Here is a 23,835-nt window from a genome sequence, read left to right as displayed (position 1 = left end):
GAGAGGGTGTGAGTTGAACTAACTAGAAGGAAGTGAAGGGGAAAGGAAACAAACACAAGGGGGCAACAGAGATTACTAAAGAGGCTGATACCGATACCATTTCATTAAAATGTATGTGTGTGTGTGTATATATGAAGAACTGCATCCTACTTGAATGTAGAATAATTGCCATCATGGCTTTGTCAAGCTGCTGCCTACCTTTGTGAAGCAGGAAAAAGACTAATGCAAAGTGAATCCAGTAGAACTTTTTGTTGCCTACCTGGAATGGGTGACAATAGTTTAATAAACTTTTAGCTGTCAAAATGGTATTGGTGCCATATTTATTGGTACTCGCCGAATGTGATACCACCACTGTAGTGCTGGATCCAGGCCCCGTCTGATACTGGTATCGGTATCGGCATAACACTATTTGCAGGTCATTTGGACCACCACACTTAAATATGAGTAAAACAATCAAAATAAACATGTGTCTTTGATGTACTTCATTTTGATTTCCCCATTATTTCTATCCTTGTTGTGCTTTTATACATTCAGATGCAGGTGTCTGTAAATGTGTATATATTTTGCAATTAATTAATTGATAGACACAATGTTTTATATTAAAATGCAATGATATTATTGTCAGGGTTCTGCCCTCTGCTTTAGTTTATTTTTAGCTTCTTGTTTATTCTGTATTTTTGTAGATGTTTTTTTCAGTCTGGTATTTCTCCAGTTACTCTCTGCTGCCCCCTTGTGCCTGTTCCTTGGTTCCCCCCTAGTTTAGTTCTATTCACACCTGCTCCATATCAACTCATTAGCCCATACTTTCTTCTGTTTCCCATATATACAACATCTCTGCAGTTCCTGGTTTCTTGTTGTTGTTTAGCTGCTTCCTTGTTGCCTGCTTCCCCGCAAATATTTTCCCTGACCTTTATTGGATTTTGTCTTGCATTTTTCTGGATTTTTGCCTTAGTTGGCTGTAGACCTTAAATAACTCTTATTAGGCCTTTTTTCTCCTTATTTGGGTCCTCAAAGCCTCCACCCAACCTGACAATTATATTGCACAAATTGTATTTACAATTACATATTTCAATTGTATATTATTATTTAGTATTTTAAAAGATTGTACTGTGATAATGAATATCCTGATAATATTATGATATAATTTGCAATGTCATTCACCAACTACAGCACATTTATTATTTGGTATTTCTATTCATTTCAGTTTCTTTGTTATTGTCATGATTTTTTGTTAGATCAAAGTGAAGGGTACATTTTTGTGCTGTCTTTGTCCTGATAAGTTTAGCTTCTTAGAAAACTCTTGTAAATTATAAGTCTTTCATTATTTTTTAAGCCAAATGTGAATATTTGTTTTCTAATTTCAGTTAATGTGTGTTATATGCATATTACATGACATGTTGGTAAGCCAAAAATGAACAAGGCAATCAGCTGGTGTTCCTAAGATAGAAAACTTTTAATCAATGTGACTTGATGATCTGGTGAACTGGAAAGTGCCTTGAGATGACATGATGTGAATTGAAGCTATAGATATAAACTTAATAGAATAGAATGACTAATTCATTTATTGTTGATGTTTCCCCAGACATGTGAGGCTCGCGGTTAGCCCCGCCCTCTCTTTGTTTGTTTGCAGGGAATTCCACGTGAGGTATCTTACGTAAAGTTGCTTTTGACCAATCCTGTTAAACAGGAAGCCAGCGGAAGTTTCAGTCTATTGGTTTCCTCTTCAATGCTGGGTTGGACATCTCTTCCAGAGCAACACAGCGGAGCTTAGAGCATCTCTGCATCGGCCTATCTGGCTAAAAACTGGGAAATGAAGCAGAACTCCAACGTCCCGGCCTTCCTGACCAAGCTCTGGACCCTGGTGGAAGATGCAGACACAAATGAGTTTATTTGCTGGAGCCAGGTAAGCGTGGGCTGTTAGCATGGTGCGCTAACCCCTGGCTGTGGGTGGGTGGGTGGTCATGGGGGGCTGTGGCTCAGCAGCTTTCTACTGATTGAGCTACTTGAGATGTACTGCTTAGATCCTGACTTCCAATTCAGGGGCTGCGTCCTCCGAGCATAGGAGGAGACCCCGCACGGACTGTCGCGGCGAAGGAAATACGGGCGCCATCTTGGGGAGGTCGACCTGCTCCCCTAGCCTGCTGCTTTAGGCAGAGCAGAATAAATATTCCTCAGCACTGCATACACTACCTAGAATAGAAAACATTGCTGAACAAACAGCAGATATACACTACCTAGAATAGAAAACATTGCTGAACAAACAGCAGATATACACTACCTAGAATAGAAGACATTGCTGAATAAACAGCAGATATACACTACCTAGAATAGAAAACATTGCTGAATAAACTGCAGATATACACTACCTAGAATAGAAAACATTACTGAATAAACTGCAGATATACACTACCTAGAATAGAAAACATTACTGAATAAACTGCAGATATACACTACCTAGAATAGAAGGCATTGCTGAATAAACAGCAGATATACACTACCTAGAATAGAAGGCATTGCTGAATAAACTGCAGATATACACTACCTAGAATAGAAGGCATTGCTGAATAAACAGCAGATATACACTACCTAGAATAGAAAACATTGCTGAATAAACTGCAGATATACACTACCTAGAATAGAAAACATTACTGAATAAACTGCAGATATACACTACCTAGAATAGAAGGCATTGCTGAATAAACTGCAGATATACACTACCTAGAATAGAAGGCATTGCTGAATAAACAGCAGATATACACTACCTAGAATAGAAAACATTACTGAATAAACTGCAGATATACACTACCTAGAATAGAAAACATTACTGAATAAACTGCAGATATACACTACCTAGAATAGAAAACATTGCTGAATAAACTGCAGATATACACTACCTAGAATAGATAACATTGCTGAATAAACTGCAGATATACACTACCTAGAATAGAAAACATTACTGAATAAACTGCAGATATACACTACCTAGAATAGAAAACATTACTGAATAAACTGCAGATATACACTACCTAGAATAGAAGGCATTGCTGAATAAACAGCAGATATACACTACCTAGAATAGAAGGCATTGCTGAATAAACTGCAGATATACACTACCTAGAATAGAAGGCATTGCTGAATAAACAGCAGATATACACTACCTAGAATAGAAAACATTGCTGAATAAACTGCAGATATACACTACCTAGAATAGAAAACATTACTGAATAAACTGCAGATATACACTACCTAGAATAGAAGGCATTGCTGAATAAACTGCAGATATACACTACCTAGAATAGAAGGCATTGCTGAATAAACAGCAGATATACACTACCTAGAATAGAAAACATTACTGAATAAACTGCAGATATACACTACCTAGAATAGAAAACATTGCTGAATAAACTGCAGATATACACTACCTAGAATAGAAAACATTACTGAATAAACTGCAGATATACACTACCTAGAATAGAAAACATTACTGAATAAACTGCAGATATACACTACCTAGAATAGAAGGCATTGCTGAATAAACAGCAGATATACACTACCTAGAATAGAAGGCATTGCTGAATAAACTGCAGATATACACTACCTAGAATAGAAGGCATTGCTGAATAAACAGCAGATATACACTACCTAGAATAGAAAACATTGCTGAATAAACTGCAGATATACACTACCTAGAATAGAAAACATTACTGAATAAACTGCAGATATACACTACCTAGAATAGAAAACATTACTGAATAAACTGCAGATATACACTACCTAGAATAGAAAACATTACTGAATAAACTGCAGATATACACTACCTAGAATAGAAAACATTACTGAATAAACTGCAGATATACACTACCTAGAATAGAAGACATTGCTGAATAAACTGCGGATATAGACTACCTAGAATAGAAAACATTACTGAATAAACTGCAGATATACACTACCTAGAATAGAAGACATTGCTGAATAAACTGCAGATATAGACTACCTAGAATAGAAAACATTACTGAATAAACTGCAGATATACACTACCTAGAATAGAAAACATTACTGAATAAACTGCAGATATACACTACCTAGAATAGAAAACATTACTGAATAAACTGCAGATATACACTACCTAGAATAGAAAACATTGCTGAACAAACAGCAGATATACACTACCTAGAATAGAAGACATTGCTGAATAAACAGCAGATATACACTACCTAGAATAGAAAACATTGCTGAATAAACTGCAGATATACACTACCTAGAATAGAAAACATTACTGAATAAACTGCAGATATACACTACCTAGAATAGAAAACATTACTGAATAAACTGCAGATATACACTACCTAGAATAGAAGGCATTGCTGAATAAACTGCAGATATACACTACCTAGAATAGAAGGCATTGCTGAATAAACAGCAGATATACACTACCTAGAATAGAAAACATTGCTGAATAAACTGCAGATATACACTACCTAGAATAGAAAACATTACTGAATAAACTGCAGATATACACTACCTAGAATAGAAGGCATTGCTGAATAAACTGCAGATATACACTACCTAGAATAGAAGGCATTGCTGAATAAACAGCAGATATACACTACCTAGAATAGAAAACATTACTGAATAAACTGCAGATATACACTACCTAGAATAGAAAACATTACTGAATAAACTGCAGATATACACTACCTAGAATAGAAAACATTGCTGAATAAACTGCAGATATACACTACCTAGAATAGAAAACATTGCTGAATAAACTGCAGATATACACTACCTAGAATAGAAAACATTACTGAATAAACTGCAGATATACACTACCTAGAATAGAAAACATTGCTGAATAAACTGCAGATATACACTACCTAGAATAGAAGGCATTGCTGAATAAACAGCAGATATACACTACCTAGAATAGAAGGCATTGCTGAATAAACTGCAGATATACACTACCTAGAATAGAAAACATTGCTGAATAAACTGCAGATATACACTACCTAGAATAGAAAACATTACTGAATAAACTGCAGATATACACTACCTAGAATAGAAAACATTACTGAATAAACTGCAGATATACACTACCTAGAATAGAAAACATTACTGAATAAACTGCAGATATACACTACCTAGAATAGAAGACATTGCTGAATAAACTGCAGATATAGTCTACCTAGAATAGAAAACATTACTGAATAAACTGCAGATATAGACTACCTAGAATAGAAACTCCCTTTGTTGTCCCACAATGGGTAAATTGTGGAGTTACATCAGCTAAAGATTACAGCTAAAGTGGTCACTCAGATGTGATCTTAAAAAGTTTATAAATAATAGAATAAGTGACAGAGTAAAAAAAAAAAAAATCCAATTTTATTTGTTAAGCGCTTAAAAACAACCACAGCTGACCAAAGTGCTTTAAAGAAGTAAAAACAAATAAAACACAAAACAGCTGCATTATCATAAAATATGAAATATAAATAATATAAAAAATAAACAAATATAATGAATGTGTTTATAGAGAACAATAATACAGATGAGCCAAAAGCGCTAAATTGATGATGGACATGTAATATACATGTATTGATGACGTCTTTAGGGTAATTACATATTATATATAATTTCAAGATTTTACATCAACACTGGATTACAAGAACATTTCTGTTAATGCTGTAGTATTTTCCTATTTGCAAATTGTATTGTGCATGCATGATGCCATATACTTTAATACTGTGTCTGTGCATTAGCCTTTAAAATGTTTGAGTTGCTTTTTTTGTCAATATAACATACTGTCAGGATTTGGTTTAATGTTTCTTAATTGGACCCAAAAGCAGAAGCTGGGAGGCAGAGGTGAATTCTTGGACGCTTTATTGCAAGATCATTAACAAAAACAGGAATCCAAAAATCCAACTTAAAAAAGTTAAACAAAAACAGGAATCCAAAAATCCAACATAAAAATCAAACACTAACCAGAACCATGGAGACATCAGGGAAAAACCAACAAGGAGCCAGGGTGAGGAAAGGTAAGACGAGGAACCAGCAAAGAGGGACTGCAGAGGGAGTGTATTTATGGCTGACTGAACAAAGGTAGAGCTAATGAGCTGATAGGGAACAGGTGTGATTAGAGCTGACGAGGAAGCCAAGGGAAAAGAACACAAGGAGGCAGCAGGGGACAGACAGAAAAACCTAAGCAACTTAAATGAATCCAGACACACCAAAAAAGCTAGAAATCAATGAAAAACCTGGCTAAACTTGAAACAGAAAACTTAAAGAAAAACAACAGAACCAAGATCATTACAGAGCCCCCCACTTAAGGGCGGATTCCAGACGCCCCTTTAATGTCCAAAAAACAAAAAACAACCCAGGGTGGGCGGAGGGGGAACCAGGAAGGAGGGCAAGAAGCCAAAAACAGTCCAAGAAACAAAACGCAACCCATCCAGAGTGGGCGAGGACAATCGAAAGTCTCTGAAAGGCCGGCTGCGGGGCCAGAGGCAAGGCAGAGTCTCTGGAGGGCGGCCGCGGGGCCGGAGGCGAGGCAGAGTCTCTGGAGGGCTGCCGCGGGGCCGGAGGCGAGGCAGAGTCTCTGGAGGCCGGAGCTGAGAGAGACGCTCTGGAGGCCGGCGTCTCCAATGCAGCAGAAACCTAGGAGGAGGACGCCGCCTCCGCAGGATGCGCCGAGGAGGACGCCGCCTCCGCTTCAGCAGGATGCGCCGAGGAGGACGCCGCCTCCGCTTCTGTTGCTCTGCAACAGGCTCAGAGGGAGCCGTCGACTGCGGCTCTGGAACAGCCTCGGAAGGGGCCGCCCACTGCGGCTCAGGAACAGGATCAGACTGGGCCGCCCACTGCGGCTCAGGAACAGGTTCAGACTGGGCCGCCCACTGCGGCTCAGGAACAGGTTCAGACTGGGCCGCCCACTGCGGCTCAGGAACAGGTTCAGACTGGGCCGCCCACTGCGGCTCAGGAACAGGTTCAGACGAGGCCGCCCACTGCGGCTCAGGAACAGGTTCAGACGAGGCCGCCCACTGCGGCTCAGGAACAGCATCAGAGGTGGCCGCCCACTGCGGCTCAGGAACAGGATCAGACGAGGCCGCCCACTGCGGCTCAGGAACAGGATCAGACGAGGCCGCCCACTGCGGCTCAGGAACAGGATCAGACGAGGCCGCCCACTGCGGCTCAGGAACAGGATGAGACGAGGCCGCCCACTGCGGCTCAGGAACAGGATGAGACGAGGCCGCCCACTGCGGCTCAGGAACAGGATCAGACGAGGCCGCCCACTGCGGCTCAGGAACAGCCTCAGAGGTGGCCGCCGACTGCCAATTGCCGCTCCACCTCAGGAACAGGGGAGCCCGCCGATTGCCGCTCCACCTCAGGAACAGGGGAGCCCGCCAATTGCCGCTCCACCTCAGGAACAGGGGAGCCCGCTGATTGCGGCCCCACCTCAGGAACAGGGGAGCCCGCCGATTGCGGCCCCACCTCAGGAACAGGGGAGCCCGCCGATTGCGGCCCCACCTCAGGAACAGGGGAGCCCGCCGATTGCGGCTCACCCTCAGGAACAGGGGAGCCCGCCGATTGCGGCTCACCCTCAGGAACAGGGGAGCCCGCCGATTGCGGCTCCGCCTCAGGAACAGGGGAGACCAACGACTGTGGCTCCACATCCAGCATGGGGGAAACCACCCATGGCCCCAAAGGTTTAGTCTCTGAAGTGGCTTGAAGTGCCCGCAGAGGGCTCTGGGTGGCTTGGGGCGCCTGCAGAGAGGTCCTAGGAGGCGTAAAGCCACATACCTCAAATTCAGACACCTCCTTTAAGTTCTGCTCAGGGGTCTTTGGACGGCACAGAGCTAACTCAGGGGTCTCTAAACGGTACAGAGCTGACTCAGGGGTTTCTAAAAGGCACAGAGCTGACTCAAGACGGCTCAGGGCTGGCTCAGGGGTCTCAGGCGCTAGGCTAAACGGCCCCCTAATGGGCTCAGGAGTCTCTGGCGCTAGGCTAAACGGCCCGCTAATGGGCTCAGGAGTCTCTGGCGCTAGGCTAAACGGCCCGCTAATGGGCTCAGGAGTCGGGGAAACTGGCCCTCTACTGGGCTCTGGAGCTGGGGAAACTGGCCCTCTACTGGGCTCTGGAGCTGGGGAAACTGGCCCTCTACTGGGCTCTGGAGCTGGGGAAACTGGCCCTCTACTGGGCTCTGGAGCTGGGGAAACTGGCCCTCTACTGGGCTCTGGAGCTGGGGAAACTGGCCCTCTACTGGGCTCTGGAGCTGGGGAAACTGGCCCTCTACTGGGCTCTGGAGCTGGGGAAACTGGCCCTCTACTGGGCTCTGGAGCTGGGGAAACTGGCCCTCCACTGGGCTCTGGAGCTGGGGAAACTTGCCCTCTACTGGGCTCTGGAGCTGGGGAAACTGGCCCTCCACTGGGCTCTGGAGCTGGGGAAACTGGCCCTCTAAAGGGCTTGGGATGTGCTGGCTGACAGGGAACCGATGGAGGTGGAAGGAAAGGGAATAGATCCTCCCTTTGCCCATAAAAGTAGTCCCATAACTTTGACTCCTCAATATGTGGTGCTCTGACTGCAGTGGGTGTTATCATGGTGACTGAATTTAAACCTCTAACTCGAGGAGCTAACTGCTGGTCATGGAGGTGACGGCGAAGGCCATAGGGGAAACTGACCTGAAGAAGAGTGGGATTGAAGCAGGCGTCAGGCCGACCCGCCGGAGAGGGAGTGGAGACGTCAGGCTGACCCGCCGGAGAGGGATTGGAGGCGTCAGGCTGACCCGCCGGAGAGGGAGTGGAGGCGTCAGGCTGACCCGCCGGAGAGGGAGTGGAGGCGTCAGGCTGACCCGCCGGAGAGGGAGTGGAGGCGTCAGGCTGACCCGCCGGAGAGGGAGTGGAGGCGTCAGGCTGATCCGCCGGAGAGGTGGTTGTCTTCCTCCTCCGGCGGCGTTGCTTATGCCTGGAGGAAGCAGATGGCAGGGGAGGACCAACAGCTGGTAATGGTGGGGGAACAGGATCGGAGGTAAGAGACAGCAGAATGGGAAGGTGATGGAATGATGGTTTGGGTGGTGGAGGTCTATTGCAGAGTTGGGCGAAGGCGGCTTGGCAGTTCCACTCCAACTCCTCGAATAGCTCAGACAAAACTGGGGGTGATAGAAGTGAGGAGTTAGAGAGGAAGATCGGCTTTAATTGGTCAGCCGCACTCACCCTCTTCCAAGGTGGACTGAGAGTAGATATGGAGTCCAGAGCATTCACAAGAGTGAGAGAGATTCTCCTCAGAGCGTCCGTGCCGAGTTCTGCTGGGTCCATGCTTGGCTGGTTCCTTCTGTCAGGATTTGGTTTAATGTTTCTTAATTGGACCCAAAAGCAGAAGCTGGGAGGCAGAGGTGAATTCTTGGACGCTTTATTGCAAGATCAGGCAACAAAAACAGGAATCCAAAAATCCAACTTAAAAAAGTTAAACAAAAACAGGAATCCAAAAATCCAACATAAAAATCAAACACTAACCAGAACCATGGAGACATCAGGGAAAAACCAACAAGGAGCCAGGGTGAGGAAAGGTAAGACGAGGAACCAGCAAAGAGGGACTGCAGAGGGAGTGTATTTATGGCTGACTGAACAAAGGTAGAGCTAATGAGCTGATAGGGAACAGGTGTGATTAGAGCTGACGAGGAAGCCAAGGGAAAAGAACACAAGGAGGCAGCAGGGGACAGACAGAAAAACCTAAGCAACTTAAATGAATCCAGACACACCAAAAAAGCTAGAAATCAATGAAAAACCTGGCTAAACTTGAAACAGAAAACTTAAAGAAAAACAACAGAACCAAGATCATTACAACATACAATATATTTCAGCACATGCCTTTTTCAAATGAGAAATGTAACAAACACTTAAAAAACGACAGCATCATCTGCTTAATAAAGAATTACTTTGACAGTGAATTACTTTCTATTTACTCTATTTTCTAACGTTAGACCCAATGTCAATGGCTAACTCAGTCAATGTCTTCCAGTCAGTCTGAGATAGCCAGACTAATGTTAGTCTACATACTACACTATAGGATCCATCGGCGTATAGATGGATTTATTGCTTAGTTCGTCCACTGACGGTGAAATCAGCTGTGGAATGTCTTCCAGCAGACAGAAAACTGCTGGTTTTTGCAGCCAAATGCTGAACATGGAGGCATTTTTATGACGCTTTCCATGGGACAGGTGCCATAAAACCGTGTGCCAATATGGCAGCCAGTGGCTTAACTTTTTTCGGGGCATCAGTCGTGTCTCACCATCAATATTTTATTTCTTCCAGCTTACAAGAGGTGATACTAAACATTATTTCATTTTTAACAAAAGGAATCCCTAAATTATATCCAAAGCAAATAATTTAATTGCATTCTATTTATTTCTGGATTAAGAGCCCGATAAAAAGGTGCATAGATCTTTGAATATTTCTCTCTCATTGTTCTCGTTTTGATATATTTAAATAGGATGTAAATGTTTCCTTGTATTGTCATTAAAACATTTTCTCAGCTTCCTGTAAATAATTCACCATTGTAGTTAGCATATTCCTTCACTTTAGGTCTGGGTTGCCATGGCATTACAAGGCAATTATGGAGGTTTTCTATGTTTTTTGTTTTATTTTAAACCAAGTGAATTTAAATCCCCTTTGACCCCTGAGCAGCACTAACTGGAGCTAGATCAAGCCAGAGTTGAGGATTTGAGTCTGGGTTTGTTAAACCTACTTATTGAAACGGGCATCTGGCTCTTCTGACTTTTGCGTCGTCTGTTTTCAGGAAGGCAACAGCTTCCTGGTGTTGGATGAACAGCGCTTCGCCAAGGAGATTCTCCCCAAGTTCTTCAAGCATAACAACATGGCCAGTTTCATCAGGCAGCTGAATATGTGTAAGACTTTCAGCCACATAGAAAAGGCGCCTCTCATCCACTGCTCCTCTGGTGCTGAACTGAATCATGCATCATCATAATTAGAGCCCGACCGATTTGAGATTTTGAAGACCAGTATCGACATTGGGGGCTTTTAAAAAACTATGTCCAACATATTGGCAGATATCCGCTTTATATCAGCCAGAATATAAAAAAATGAACATGACATAAAGCTGAAGCCTTTTAACACTAGGACTCCCAGAATGCTGATGCTACTAGAACTCCTACTGGCAGTCAGTTAAAAGAATGGCATTTTTCCTAATGGACTGCAAGAGTACTGTCATCATACTGGACAGAATTACTAGACGCAGCCAAAAGTGTTGAGGGGATCATTTTGGTGGCCTTAGCATTGCATCTCGGTTATTTGCAGATGATGTGGTTCTGTTGGCTTCATTAGGACGTGATCTGCAGCTCTCACTGGAGCGGTTCACAGCCGACTGTGAAGCGGCCAGGATGAGGATCAGGGCCTCCAAATCCGAGATCATCTTGAGCCGGAACAGTTTAGAGTGCCTTCTCCGGGTTTGGGAGGATGTGCTGCCCCTAGTGGAGGAGTTTAAGTATCTTAGGGTCTTGTTCACGAATGAGAGGAAGATGGAGCAGGAGATCGATAGGCGGATTGCGCGGCGAAGCGTGAGCTGTAACGGTCTATTGTGGTGAACAGAGAGCTGAGCCAAAAAGCAAAGCTCTCCATTTACATGTCGATCTACGTTCCTACCCTCATCTATGGTCATGAGCTTTGGGTCATGACCAAAACAACGAGATCCCTGATCCAAGCGGCTGAATTTAGTTTTCTCCCTAGTGTGTCTGGACTCTCCCTTAGAGATAGGATGAGGAGCTCAGTCATCCAGGGAGAGTAGAGCCGCTGCTCCTCCATATCGAGAAAAGCCAGTTGAGGTGGCTCCAGCATCTGGTTAGGATGCCTCCTGGACGACTCCCTGCTGAGGTCTTCCAGGTACATCCCACCGTGGGGAGGCCCAGGACACGCTGGAGGGACTATGTTTCTCTGCTGGCCTGGAAACACCTTGGTATTCTCCTGGAGGAGCTGGACTAAGTGGCTGTGGAGAGGGAGGTCTGGGCCTCCCTACTGAACCTGCTACCCACACGACCCGACCCCGGATAAGAGGAGGATGGATGGATGGATGGATGGATGGATTGATGGATGGATGGATTGATTGATTGATTTCATTTAATCCTTGCCAAGCCCCTGCACCACAGTACGACACTGCTTTGATTTATGCTCTGGTCCATTCTATGCAGATGGATTCCGGAAAGTTCTGCACATCGACACAGGCCTGGTAAAGCAGGAAAGAGATGGACCCGTAGAGTTTCAGCACCCATACTTCAAGCATGGGCAGGACGATTTGCTGGAAAATATTAAGAGAAAGGTGAGTCTGTCTGGATAAGATACCAGCCTGTCTCTGTATGGAGTTATAATGTTCTCCCTTTCATTCCTGTGTTTATTGTGGGTATGAGGAGGAATTACCAATTTAGTGTCCGATCCCACAGAAAATGGTGTGGGACGAGGTGGTGGCGTTTAGCGCTCACTGAGAGCTGATGGGGATGATCACACCTGACAGGGTTTCCTCCAGGAGGCTTGGTTAGCTCTGACTGAGATAGAGTCCAGGTCGATTGTAGTCAGACTATGCAGCCATTCAGCAGCAATTCCCTGGGTCTGACAGGAAGAGAGACGCCGTTACAAAGTGTTGTGATTCTATACTTAAATTCTATTCCCAGCCCGCTGGGAATTTATGTTTCTGATACTTTAAGATGTTTATTGCCCTCCCCTGTAGGGGTGGTAAAATATCTTATTTAATCAGATATTATTTCAGCTGTTATATACTGTTTATGACACACAGTCCTACTAACTGTGTGTTAGAACAATAGATGAAATAGTGATTCGAGCACTAATCATGGTCAAACAGTTATTTCTGCACATACATGGAATAAATTCACCACCACTTCTGTTCAAAATATAAGATTTTATTAACAAAAATCATTCAGCTCCAAGTCAAACGTATTTCAGTTTAACACTCTCAACTAAGACTAGTAAAACTCAACTAAACTAAACTAACTACTATGTACAAAGAGGAAGGGGAAAACGGTTGAAAAACATATTACAGTTTAAGATGGATTCTGTGTTTGAAACCAAAGTTTATCTGGAATAATTTGGAATGTGATCAAATTAGCTTTTCACTAATTTTAAAGAAATTGGAATGTTTTCAGACCAATTGACAATGCAAATCCATGAGGTGAATAAAACATTATTTGGCCAAATAATGTTTTATTAAAGGATTTGCTTAATCAAGAACCAAAAACCTTTAGTTAAATGATTCTTTACCCTCTTTGAAATAGCTAGCAGTGAATAGACATCAGGCTACCACTAAATGACTCTTGGTCAGACTTGGTAATGGAAATGTAATGAGCATTTGAGGAACGCATGAACACTAATGTTCTATCAGTGTTTAAATCCTTAGTGAATAAAGCTTGTCTAAGCTTTAGCAACAGCTCAACACATATTCTTGTAGCATAGCGTAGCATGCAGTCCATTCTTTAGCATCAATTAGCATTGTCTTTACTCGGCAGTAAACACACGATATGATTAGCATCATCAAAAGACACATTGCTTGTTCTGTCCCTAATCATGCCAGACCTGCAAACCTTTTTCCATGTCCGTTTGGAAAGCTTGAGTTTCATCCAGTTTTGCAGCTCTGCAGTCAGGGGTTCTTTGTCTCAGTCTCACAGCAGGGGTCCCCTCAGTCTCAAACCCAGGGCATGGTCTTCATCCAGTTTGGCTCTGTAAGTTCTGAAACTCAAGAGAAATGTGTTGCAAAAGTTCTGTTTGCAGCAGTTAGGTTCTGAAGAGTTCTGACTCATCCTTGATGGTTCTGGGGATCTGGTTTCCCTGGGGCCTGCATCTCCACTGTGGGCCACAGTGGGCCCCAGCTTTGAGCGCAGGAGCAGAAGCAGGCTGGATCAGACGAGGGAGAAAAAGTGAAGAGAGAAGAGGAAGAATCCTGTGTGCTCTGTGGTTTTGTTCTGCCCTCACAGAGGGGGGTAGGTTTTCACACCTCTGTGACTTCCATGTGACTGCTTTGGCTGAAAAAGGGGGGCTGCTGAAGTCCCCCAGCTGTTATTCACCAAAGCTGCGTTTTCTTCTCTGGTCATCCTATCAGGATGAAATATGGACACTGGTTCCCACTGTCCAAAAAGTATGATCATGGCAAATGGCATAACATTCCCCCTTTTTGATCTGGAAATAAAAGATGCAGTTCTTTGTTTTCAGATCAACAAATAAGTCCATAAAGCCATGATATCTGGAGCGGTGATGAGTCAGGTTCCTGTTGGCAGGAAGAAAGTTCATTTAGGGTTCATATCTTCTCCAGTGTTTGTCCCTGGAGGATTTGTTGCAGGTCTGGCAGAAGCTGACCCTATCTTATCATAAAACAGTTCATTTTCTCCAGAGGTTTTGCGTTTGGTTGAAGCAGGTCTGGCAGGAAAGTCTGACCCTGATACACAAATATATACATTCCAAACAAAATTTCCTAACACCTTCATGATGCTGTTGTTCAACCTTCATCATTTCTCAAGTTGTGAAACAAAAGAAAGAAAGGATAAAACAGGTTAAAGTATGTTAGAAATTATCAACAACTATCATACTCTTGGATATGATAAGTTTTACCATTAGCTTGGAATTGTGGTACCTTGTGATTGGTCAGAGAAGCCAGTAGCTCTGTAAGAACTGTTTTGCAGATCTGTTCTAAGTTTTCTTTTGTGGTTGTTTCTGTAACTTGTTGATGTCCCCCTTTACCAGTGTAAACCTTTGGTTTTGCATTGTGATGTGAAGGCTTATGACCTTCATCTTGGTGAACCACTGGGGAACTGAATCTGTGTCTGTTTCTGGTCCTGTTCTTTGTTTGAAGGTTAAAGACTCTAAGCTTGCTTTGAAATCTATCTGATTTGAGACGTATTTCCCAAACAAGCTGAGCATATCTGCGAGTTTCCTGCATAGAAAGGTTCTCTATCCTGCAATGCATTGCTACGTCATATCGTACACTTTCATGTAGATTTTGGATGAACAATGGTTTAAAGGTGTGATCTTCTTCGTCAATATCTGGAGAACTGCAGCCCTCAAAATAAACCTGTCTCAAGCGAAAGTAATATTCTCTGGGTGTTTCATGTTCTCCTTGGAGAACTAAAGATGCCTCAAGCGTTGCTAATGCCGGATCTCTGTAACCAGAATATTCTTCTCTTAAGGTTTGACAAAGAGCTGAATAACTTTCTCTGATTTTTGAAGGAAGAGATTTTATGAAAACATGGACGCTTCTAGCTGTTGTTTTCCAAATCAACTTCAATTTCTCACGAGAAGAAGGAAATGGCAAGTCTTTTAGACAGTGCTCAACTTCTTGCAGATAATCAGCTATGTTGGAGTGTTGATTTTCTGGGTCAAAAATATCAATGTCTTTGGCCAAGGATTCAATTTGTTGAATTCTATGGTCACTCGGTGGACCTGGCCCGTCAGGAAGCTGGTTGTGCTCATTAAGTGGTGGGGGGTTTTGAGCTAACCTTTGATGACACAAGGGAGACTGGTTCTCCTCAGAGTTTTTCAAGGTGTGAACTTTGGCACTTGATGCTCGGTCAGCGGAGAGTGAGACAGAGATTGGTTTGCATGGCTGTCCTTTGCAAAATTTTAAACTGCTTGAGTTTATCAAGTGATCTACTTGTTTCTCTCTGTCTGCGACACTACTTTGACTTTGAACATCTTCAGATCTATTTAGTGTTAACTCAGAGTTTAGAGACTTTGTATCTGCTTCAGGAACTGTTCTCCTTTTGACTGGGGTGACCTCCTGCTGACTCAAAGTCTGCTTGCTTTGTTTATTGCACAGCTCCTCCAAGAGGGGGGTCACTGTTTGTTCTGAGGCATGGTCAGTCTGGCCACATGGGTCTTTGATCTTGTCAGCTCCTGACAATAAAATGTTTGCAGCACTTACTCTGTGGCAGATCATCTGATATTTGGCTTCTAACTCAGAGTACTGTTTAGCTTTTATTTGGTATTTAAGCTGATAAAGTAGCGTGAGCTCACAGAGTACATCTGTTATCAGAAAGTTTCCATTTGGGTTTTGAATTAAGTTAATTAATTCTTGAATCTTTTCTTCACATAGGCTGAGGTTAAAATTGTTTAGGTTATCCTGCTTTTCTGAAGATAAGTGGATAAGCTTTGCAACAATTTGTTTCTGTTTCTCTATGCCTATGGAGTCAATTATGTGCCCAGAATTGAGGATGCTTTGATCCATTTTCAGCTGATGGCACAAAAACACAAATTATGAAGAAATTTCAAAAGAACACAATCCAGTCAGTACCCACTATACTTGTATATTTACATATACATATTGTAAGGACTTATTTTTATGTGTGTAGAAACGGGTCACGGATTATCTTTAAACCTGTGATATCAAAGAAACACTTTTCTTTCAGTGTTAGAAATGCTACACCATATTTAGGATTTACCAGCTATTTTAGCGCATGCTTTACCTGTCTCTGAGGATTTATAAGCAGTTTGGCGCAAAGCTTACCTTTTAAGGACTTACAAGCAATTTTGCTTATGCTTCACCCTTTTCTGTGATATCAAAGAAACACTTTTCTTTCAGTGTTAAAAATGCTATACCTTGTTTTAGGATTTATTAGCTATTTTAGCGCATGCTTTACCTGTCTCTGAGGATTTATAAGCAGTTTAATTTGAATCCACCCCCTTTCGGTTGGGTAGGACCACAGATTAACTTACGTTAAATCTGGCAACAAATCTTGTTCTACACAATATAAAATAAGTGTTTAGGAGTCTTATTAGACTAATAGACAGAGGGATTAAGGTTAAATTTCGAGGCATCTAACCTATTTTGGACTGGAAGTGACTTTGAAATAGCATAACTTGGGAGTTTTCATTTTTAGGATGTGGTTATAGAAACCACAAATGGCAGCATCTAGGTATAGATGTGCATAAATTTTGGTCGAACGATAAGACTAACTTGGGAGTTAAATCTTTTAGTTTTAGTTGGACCAAAGTGATCAGATTGATTTGAATCATCTGAGTTTTGCTTTGAAGTAAGGTTGGTTATCACTAGCTGAAGAGATATTTTGGAGTTATTAGATTTAGTTAAATTTTCTATATTTTGATGCTCCAAGAATGTCAAAGGTTATATTTTCTTCTCATATAAGCTAAGACATTTAGTATTGCATTCTTAAGTTGTGAGTTTAAGATTTCATTATTGAGTGGTGAGAGCTGATGTTAATGCTTTCACACGGTTTTCAATCATGCCTCTAAGTTTATTCTCATATATGTGCAGAATGACTGTTATATTCGATGACCACCAAAATGAGACACCAATTAAATGTTACATTCAATGATCCCAGTCGCATGGGACGCTAAATAAATGTTACAATTAATGGGCCCACCCAGGGACGCCATATTTATGTTGTGATTCTATACTTAAATTCTATTCCCAGCCCGCTGGGAATTTATGTTTCTGATACTTTAAGATGTTTATTTCCCTCCCCTGTAGGGGTGGTAAAATATCTTATTTAATCAGATATTATTTCAGCTGTTATATACTGTTTATGACACACAGTCCTACTAACTGTGTGTTAGAACAATAGATGAAAGAGTGATTCGAGCACTAATCATGGTCAAACAGTTATTTCTGCACATACATGGAATAAATTCACCACCACTTCTGTTCAAAATATAAGATTTTATTAACAAAAATCATTCAGCTCCAAGTCAAACGTATTTCAGTTTAACACTCTCAACTAAGACTAGTAAAACTCAACTAAACTAAACTAACTACTATTTACAAAGAGGAAGGGGAAAACGGTTGAAAAACATATTACAGTTTAAGATGGATTCTGTGTTTGAAACCAAAGTTTATCTGGAATAATTTGGAATGTGATCAAATTAGCTTTTCACTAATTTTAAAGAAATTGGAATGTTTTCAGACCAATTGACAATGCAAATCCATGAGGTGAATAAAACATTATTTGGCCAAATAATGTTTTATTAAAGGATTTGCTTAATCAAGAACCAAAAACCTTTAGTTAAATGATTCTTTACCCTCTTTGAAATAGCTAGCAGCGAATAGACATCAGGCTACCACTAAATGACTCTTGGTCAGACTTGGTAATGGAAATGTAATGAGCATTTGAGGAACGCATGAACACTAATGTTCTATCAGTGTTTAAATCCTTAGTGAATAAAGCTTGTCTAAGCTTTAGCAACAGCTCAACACATATTCTTGTAGCATAGCGTAGCATGCAGTCCATTCTTTAGCATCAATTAGCATTGTCTTTACTCGGCAGTAAACACACGATATGATTAGCATCATCAAAAGACACATTGCTTGTTCTGTCCCTAATCATGCCAGACCTGCAAACCTTTTTCCATGTCCGTTTGGAAAGCTTGAGTTTCATCCAGTTTTGCAGCTCTGCAGTCAGGGGTTCTTTGTCTCAGTCTCACAGCAGGGGTCCCCTCAGTCTCAAACCCAGGGCATGGTCTTCATCCAGTTTGGCTCTGTAAGTTCTGAAACTCAAGAGAAATGTGTTGCAAAAGTTCTGTTTGCAGCAGTTAGGTTCTGAAGAGTTCTGACTCATCCTTGATGGTTCTGGGGATCTGGTTTCCCTGGGGCCTGCATCTCCACTGTGGGCCACAGTGGGCCCCAGCTTTGAGCGCAGGAGCAGAAGCAGGCTGGATCAGACGAGGGAGAAAAAGTGAAGAGAGAAGAGGAAGAATCCTGTGTGCTCTGTGGTTTTGTTCTGCCCTCACAGAGGGGGGTAGGTTTTCACACCTCTGTGACTTCCATGTGACTGCTTTGGCTGAAAAAGGGGGGCTGCTGAAGTCCCCCAGCTGTTATTCACCAAAGCTGCGTTTTCTTCTCTGGTCATCCTATCAGGATGAAATATGGACACTGGTTCCCACTGTCCAAAAAGTATGATCATGGCAAATGGCATAACACAAAGTAAAACACTTTGGGGAAAATACTAAATCAAATCTGTTAATCAGTTTGGAGTCACACAGAGCGAATATAGCAGGAAGGACAGACTGGACAAAAACAATCAATGAAAGATTTTAAAAAGCAGAATAGTGGACCTATAATAGGAGCTCAGGAGGACAGGAAATAGTTTTAACTTGTGTGGCACAGAGACAGAAGGTAAAATAGAAGTTCTGCTGCTAAAGTTCACCAGACAAGCTTCATGAGACCAGTGCTATGCCACAGGATGTCTCCAGGCTGCAGCCATGCACTCTGCACCAGGCTGTCTAAGGTCTCCATGTATGTTGAGGCATATTATATCAGGCTAATGCTCACAGGAGCTGCTACTTTATTGGGTAAAAGACAGAGGAAAAGCCTTAAACGCCCCACAGATGGGTGAACAGCTGTTTTTCCCATCAGAAACCTTATTTCTTATCAACGTGATTCTTTTTCTTGCAAAGTTTATAATTAGCAGGATTAAAACAAAGAAGAGGAAAACACCTTTAGACGTCAGACTGTACATGGATACAGTGTCAGACTCAAACATGTACGACCTGACTTTAAAACTCCTATTGATGTTTTACTTCAATAGTCTCCAACATAAAATCCACCTCCCATTTTCACTGTGAGGGATGTGATGTGTTCCAGGTTTCTAACGGCCGTCCTGAGGACCATAAGATCAGACAGGAGGACCTGACCAAGATCTTAGCGGGTGTCCAGAGTGTTCACAGCAAACAGGAGAACATCAACGTCAGACTGGGCACACTCAAGAGGTAAGGAGGCGCAGAAGAACCTGAAATAAACCATTACAGCTTGTATTTCTGCCTAGCAACTGGTCCAGCCAGCGCAAGGATGACACATCACTGCCCTCTTTGGGCTGCACTGGCTTTAGGAAACAAGGTTGCAGTTACATTTGAGAAAAGATTTCGGAAATGTAATGATAAGAATTGTATGAAAAAATCTTACCTGAAAATTAAAATCCAAGCTAAAAGAAAATTTCTTAAGGAATATTTCTTAAGGTTAGATTCTCATTGGTGATGATCTAGAGCTCTGGTTGTTTAACCATCATTATTGATCCCTTTAAGCTCTACATCTAGTCATAAGGTTCTCCTAAACATGGCTACCGGTTTTAGAACATCTGTATCAATTCCTTCCTTTTCCAACCAAAGGGAGTCAGTGCTGCGTACTGGATACTGTCATGATCTGCATACCTTTCTGTTTAGGGAGAACGAGGCTCTGTGGAGGGAAATCTCAGATCTGAGACAGAAACATTCTCACCAACAACAGCTCATTAAAAAGGTGAGAAGTTTATCATCATGGATGGATCCCTTCAACATGGTTATATGTCTCTGCTCTGCATCTCTGGGTTCCAGCATCTCTTAGCTGAGGAGGTCAGGAAAGGTTTGTCTGTTGGTGCATTGCTGAGATAGGACCCTCTGAGATAACTGGGGGGTTTCTAAAAGTTATTCTTAACAGACATGTAGATGAATGAAGGCTGCTGCAGTTCAGCTTTGTTCTCTTCCTATAAACAACTGGAGAACATCTGGTCATTTCACGCTGATGTTCCCAGTTTACCCACACTGGTTTTTTCACTTGCATTTTTCCTTTGATATGTTTAATACTGGAAATTATATTTTCCTTAGATCTTTCCCCATGTAGTTCTCAGTGAGGTTCAGAGGAAACCATGGGACATATCGTCTGAAAAATAAGGCATCTGGATTTGGCACAGAGGAAGTCTTTAACATCCAAACAGTTTTAGCTTAAGCCTCAGTGTTAGCTAGTCTACTGCAGGGTCCTGGTGTGCTCCGGTTGGGGAAACCATCAGCTGACTGCTCACACACCTCCAGCTGATCTTAGTAGATTTATTTCACCTTAATTTCAATTCAGTTTATTTCTATGGCGCCAATTCACAACACATGTCATCCCAAGGCACTCCAGTTCACCAGATCATCCAGTCAGATTCATTCAGTTTTCTATCTAAGGAAAACCAGTTGATTGCATCGACTCAGCAATCCCTCGCACTAAGCATGCTTGTAGCGACAGTGGAGAGGAAAAACTCCCTTTGGACAAGAAGAAACCTCCAGTAGAACCAGGCTCAGTTCGAGCAGCCATCTGCTGAGGCCGACTGGGGTTCAAGGAGACAGAAGCAGACGTAGAAAAAGAAGCATAGATACAAAAGGCAACTGTAAAAGGCGGCCCCGTCCAGGAAACACACAGCCAGGCAGACGAGCTCCGAGCCAGCTCCCATGTCAGAGGATGAAGAGAGCACATCCAGTTAGTCACAGTCAGAGAAACAGGACTACACTGAAAAACAGGCCAATCTCCAACATCTATAAACAAAGGTGTTGATGGCAGCAGCTCAGCTGATATTTCTCTCCAGGATGGAGTCACAGCCAAACAGGAACAGACCAGATGAAGCTACTATGAGAAAAAGCAGAGAGAGCAGAACGTTAGAGATTGAACTAACAGATTCTGCAGAGTGGGAGAATAGAGATAGAATGAAGCAGAATGATGAAATGAGGATCTCTATGTCCTCCAGCAGTCTAAGCCTTTAGCAGCACAGATGGACAACCAAGAACTCATGATAACCTAAGTATTTAGGATGAGGTATAAAAAAGGTAGATCCACAGTGTTCACAGAATATTCATTTATTTCATTAGATGGATTCATTCCACACAGGTTGATGCTGACAAGCCTTCAGTTCTTCTACTGAAATATTCTAAAAAAGGATGAGAACATCACACCAGACCACTACGGGTTATTCCCAAATCTCCTCATAATCTGGCAAGCAAGCCTTAAACACCACCTGTCAGATCAGAGTGTGTAGAACTAGATGTTGCAGATGCTGCTGCTGAGCAATAATCAACTTATTTTCTTCTCTGTTTTGGTTTTTGGCAGCTGATACATTTCCTCATTACACTAGCACAGAGCAACCGTATTCTGAACCTGAAACGGAAAAGGTAAGCACCTCACACACACCAGCAGTGGTGTTTTCATGACTTATGGGGACAATTCATTGACTTGCATTATATGGCCTAACCCAGACCTTTACCCTAACTATTACCTGGGGCGAGTTACATATAGAGGAGCGAGATCATGAAGGGCTTTAAAAAGAAGCGTTAAAACTTTAAAACAAACTGGAAAACGGACCAGGAGCAAGTGCAGGGAGGAGAGGATGGGAGTGATGTGGCTTTGCCTGGATGAGCCAGAGAGCAAACCAACTGCTGCATTCTGTGCTAACTCTAACCGTTGACGACTGTGAGAGGCCAGATTAGAGAGTGTTGCAGTAGTCCAACCGAGAACTAATAAATGCGTGAATCGCCTTCTCCAGGTCTTGCCGTGAGAGAAAGGGTTTCATTTCAGTCAAAAGGCGCAGCTGGAAAAGGCTGGCTTAGACAACAGCATTTATTTATTGTTTGGTGTTGAAGTCCCAGGTCCAAAAGGCGGCTATAGAAAGAGTGCGTGGCATGGGGCAGTATTAGGGAGCAGTGGTAAATATACCTGGACATCATTTGCATAAAATAGGAATGATAAATTGTGTTTGGCAATGATGGACCCAAGTGACAGCATGTAAAGTGAAAACGGGTCCTGGCCAAGGATGGAACCCTGTGGCACCCCAGCTGATAGTGGGGCAGAGGAGGAGGAATAGTCATTGACCATCACAACAAAGCTCCGGTCACTCAGGTAGGACCTGAACCTCTGCAGGAGGAGCTCTGCGTCGTCCATGGTGTTGAATGCCGCAGTTGGATCCAGCATCATCAGCAGCGCTGGTTTCTTTGTATCCAAAGACAGCAGAATGTTGTTGTGAACTTTAAGTAGAGCTGATTCCGTACTGTGAAGAGGCCATATTTGGTATAGTAGCCTTTGTTTGCAGTTTCAGACGTCAAATGTTTCCTGTAGTTTTTCACCAGGTTTGCGGCCACTGCTGGAGGGATTTTGGCCTCCACACAGATATTCCTTTATATCAGTCAGGTTTGTGGGCCGTCGCTGACAAACATGGAGTATGAGCTCCCTCCAAAGATTCTTTATTGGGTTTAGGTCTGGAGACTGGCTAGGCCACGCCAGAACCTCGATCTGCTTCTTCCAGAGCCGCTCCTTGGTTATCCTGGCTGTGTGCTTCAGGTCATTGTGATGCTGGAAGACCCAGCCTCCACCCCTCTTTAATGCTCTAACTGAAGGAAGGAGCTTGTTCCCCAAAATCTGGCAATACATGGACCAAGTCATCCTCTCCTTAATACAGTGCAGTTGCCCTGTCCCATGTGCGGAAAACACCCCCAAACCATGATGTTCCCGCCCCCAGGCTTCACAGTAGGGATGGTGTTCTTGGGATGGTTCTCATCGTTCTTCCTCCTCCAAACAAGGTTATTGGAATTATGACCAAAAAGTTCTATTTTGGTCTCATCTGACCACATGACTTTCTACCATGACTCCTCTGGATCATCCAAATGGTCAATGGCAAACTTAACACGGGCCTTGACATGTGCTGAGACATTGTGCTCCATGCCACACAATTGATTTCAAAACCATGACATCTTAGTGTATTGCCAACAGTAACCATAGAAATTGTGATCCCAGATCTTTTCAGATCATTGACCAGCCCCTCCCATGTAGTTCTGGGCTGATTTCTCGCCTTTTTTTTAGCATCATTGAGACCCCAGCAGGTGAGATATTGCATGGAGCTCCACTCTGAGGAGATAGACAGTAATTTTTAGCTTCTTCCATTTTCTAACGATTGCTCCAACAGTGATCTTTTTTTCACCCAGCTGCTTGGTTATTTCCCCATAGCCCTTTCCAGCCTTCTGGACGTGTAAAAAGTAGCCTCTATTGTCTTTGGGCAGCTCTTTGGTGTTGGCCATGTTAGTTGCCTTTATGCAGCTAACAGCCTCTAACAG

The 23,835-nt window shown here is 42.7% G+C and overlaps 1 protein-coding gene across 1 annotated transcript in view; it reads left to right on the top strand.

Annotated features, from left to right (window-relative positions):
* The first annotated feature begins 1,687 nt into the window (after window positions 1-1,687).
* Window positions 1,688-23,835, top strand: part of hsf2 (heat shock transcription factor 2) — a 32,061-nt gene continuing 9,913 nt past the window's right edge. The window contains exons 1-6 of the mRNA XM_038270522.1: window positions 1,688-1,903; window positions 10,781-10,889; window positions 12,186-12,313; window positions 19,592-19,716; window positions 20,167-20,242; window positions 21,842-21,903. Coding sequence (XP_038126450.1) covers window positions 1,811-1,903; window positions 10,781-10,889; window positions 12,186-12,313; window positions 19,592-19,716; window positions 20,167-20,242; window positions 21,842-21,903 — 593 coding nt within the window. The 5' untranslated portion in view covers window positions 1,688-1,810. The remainder of the gene's footprint in view (window positions 1,904-10,780; window positions 10,890-12,185; window positions 12,314-19,591; window positions 19,717-20,166; window positions 20,243-21,841; window positions 21,904-23,835) is intronic.

The sequence above is a fragment of the Cyprinodon tularosa genome, unplaced genomic scaffold, assembly GCF_016077235.1.
Source record: "Cyprinodon tularosa strain WSP-4 unplaced genomic scaffold, ASM1607723v1 ctg764, whole genome shotgun sequence".
Taxonomy (NCBI): Eukaryota; Metazoa; Chordata; class Actinopteri; order Cyprinodontiformes; family Cyprinodontidae; genus Cyprinodon; species Cyprinodon tularosa.
This window is presented reverse-complemented; position numbering and strand designations above follow the sequence as displayed.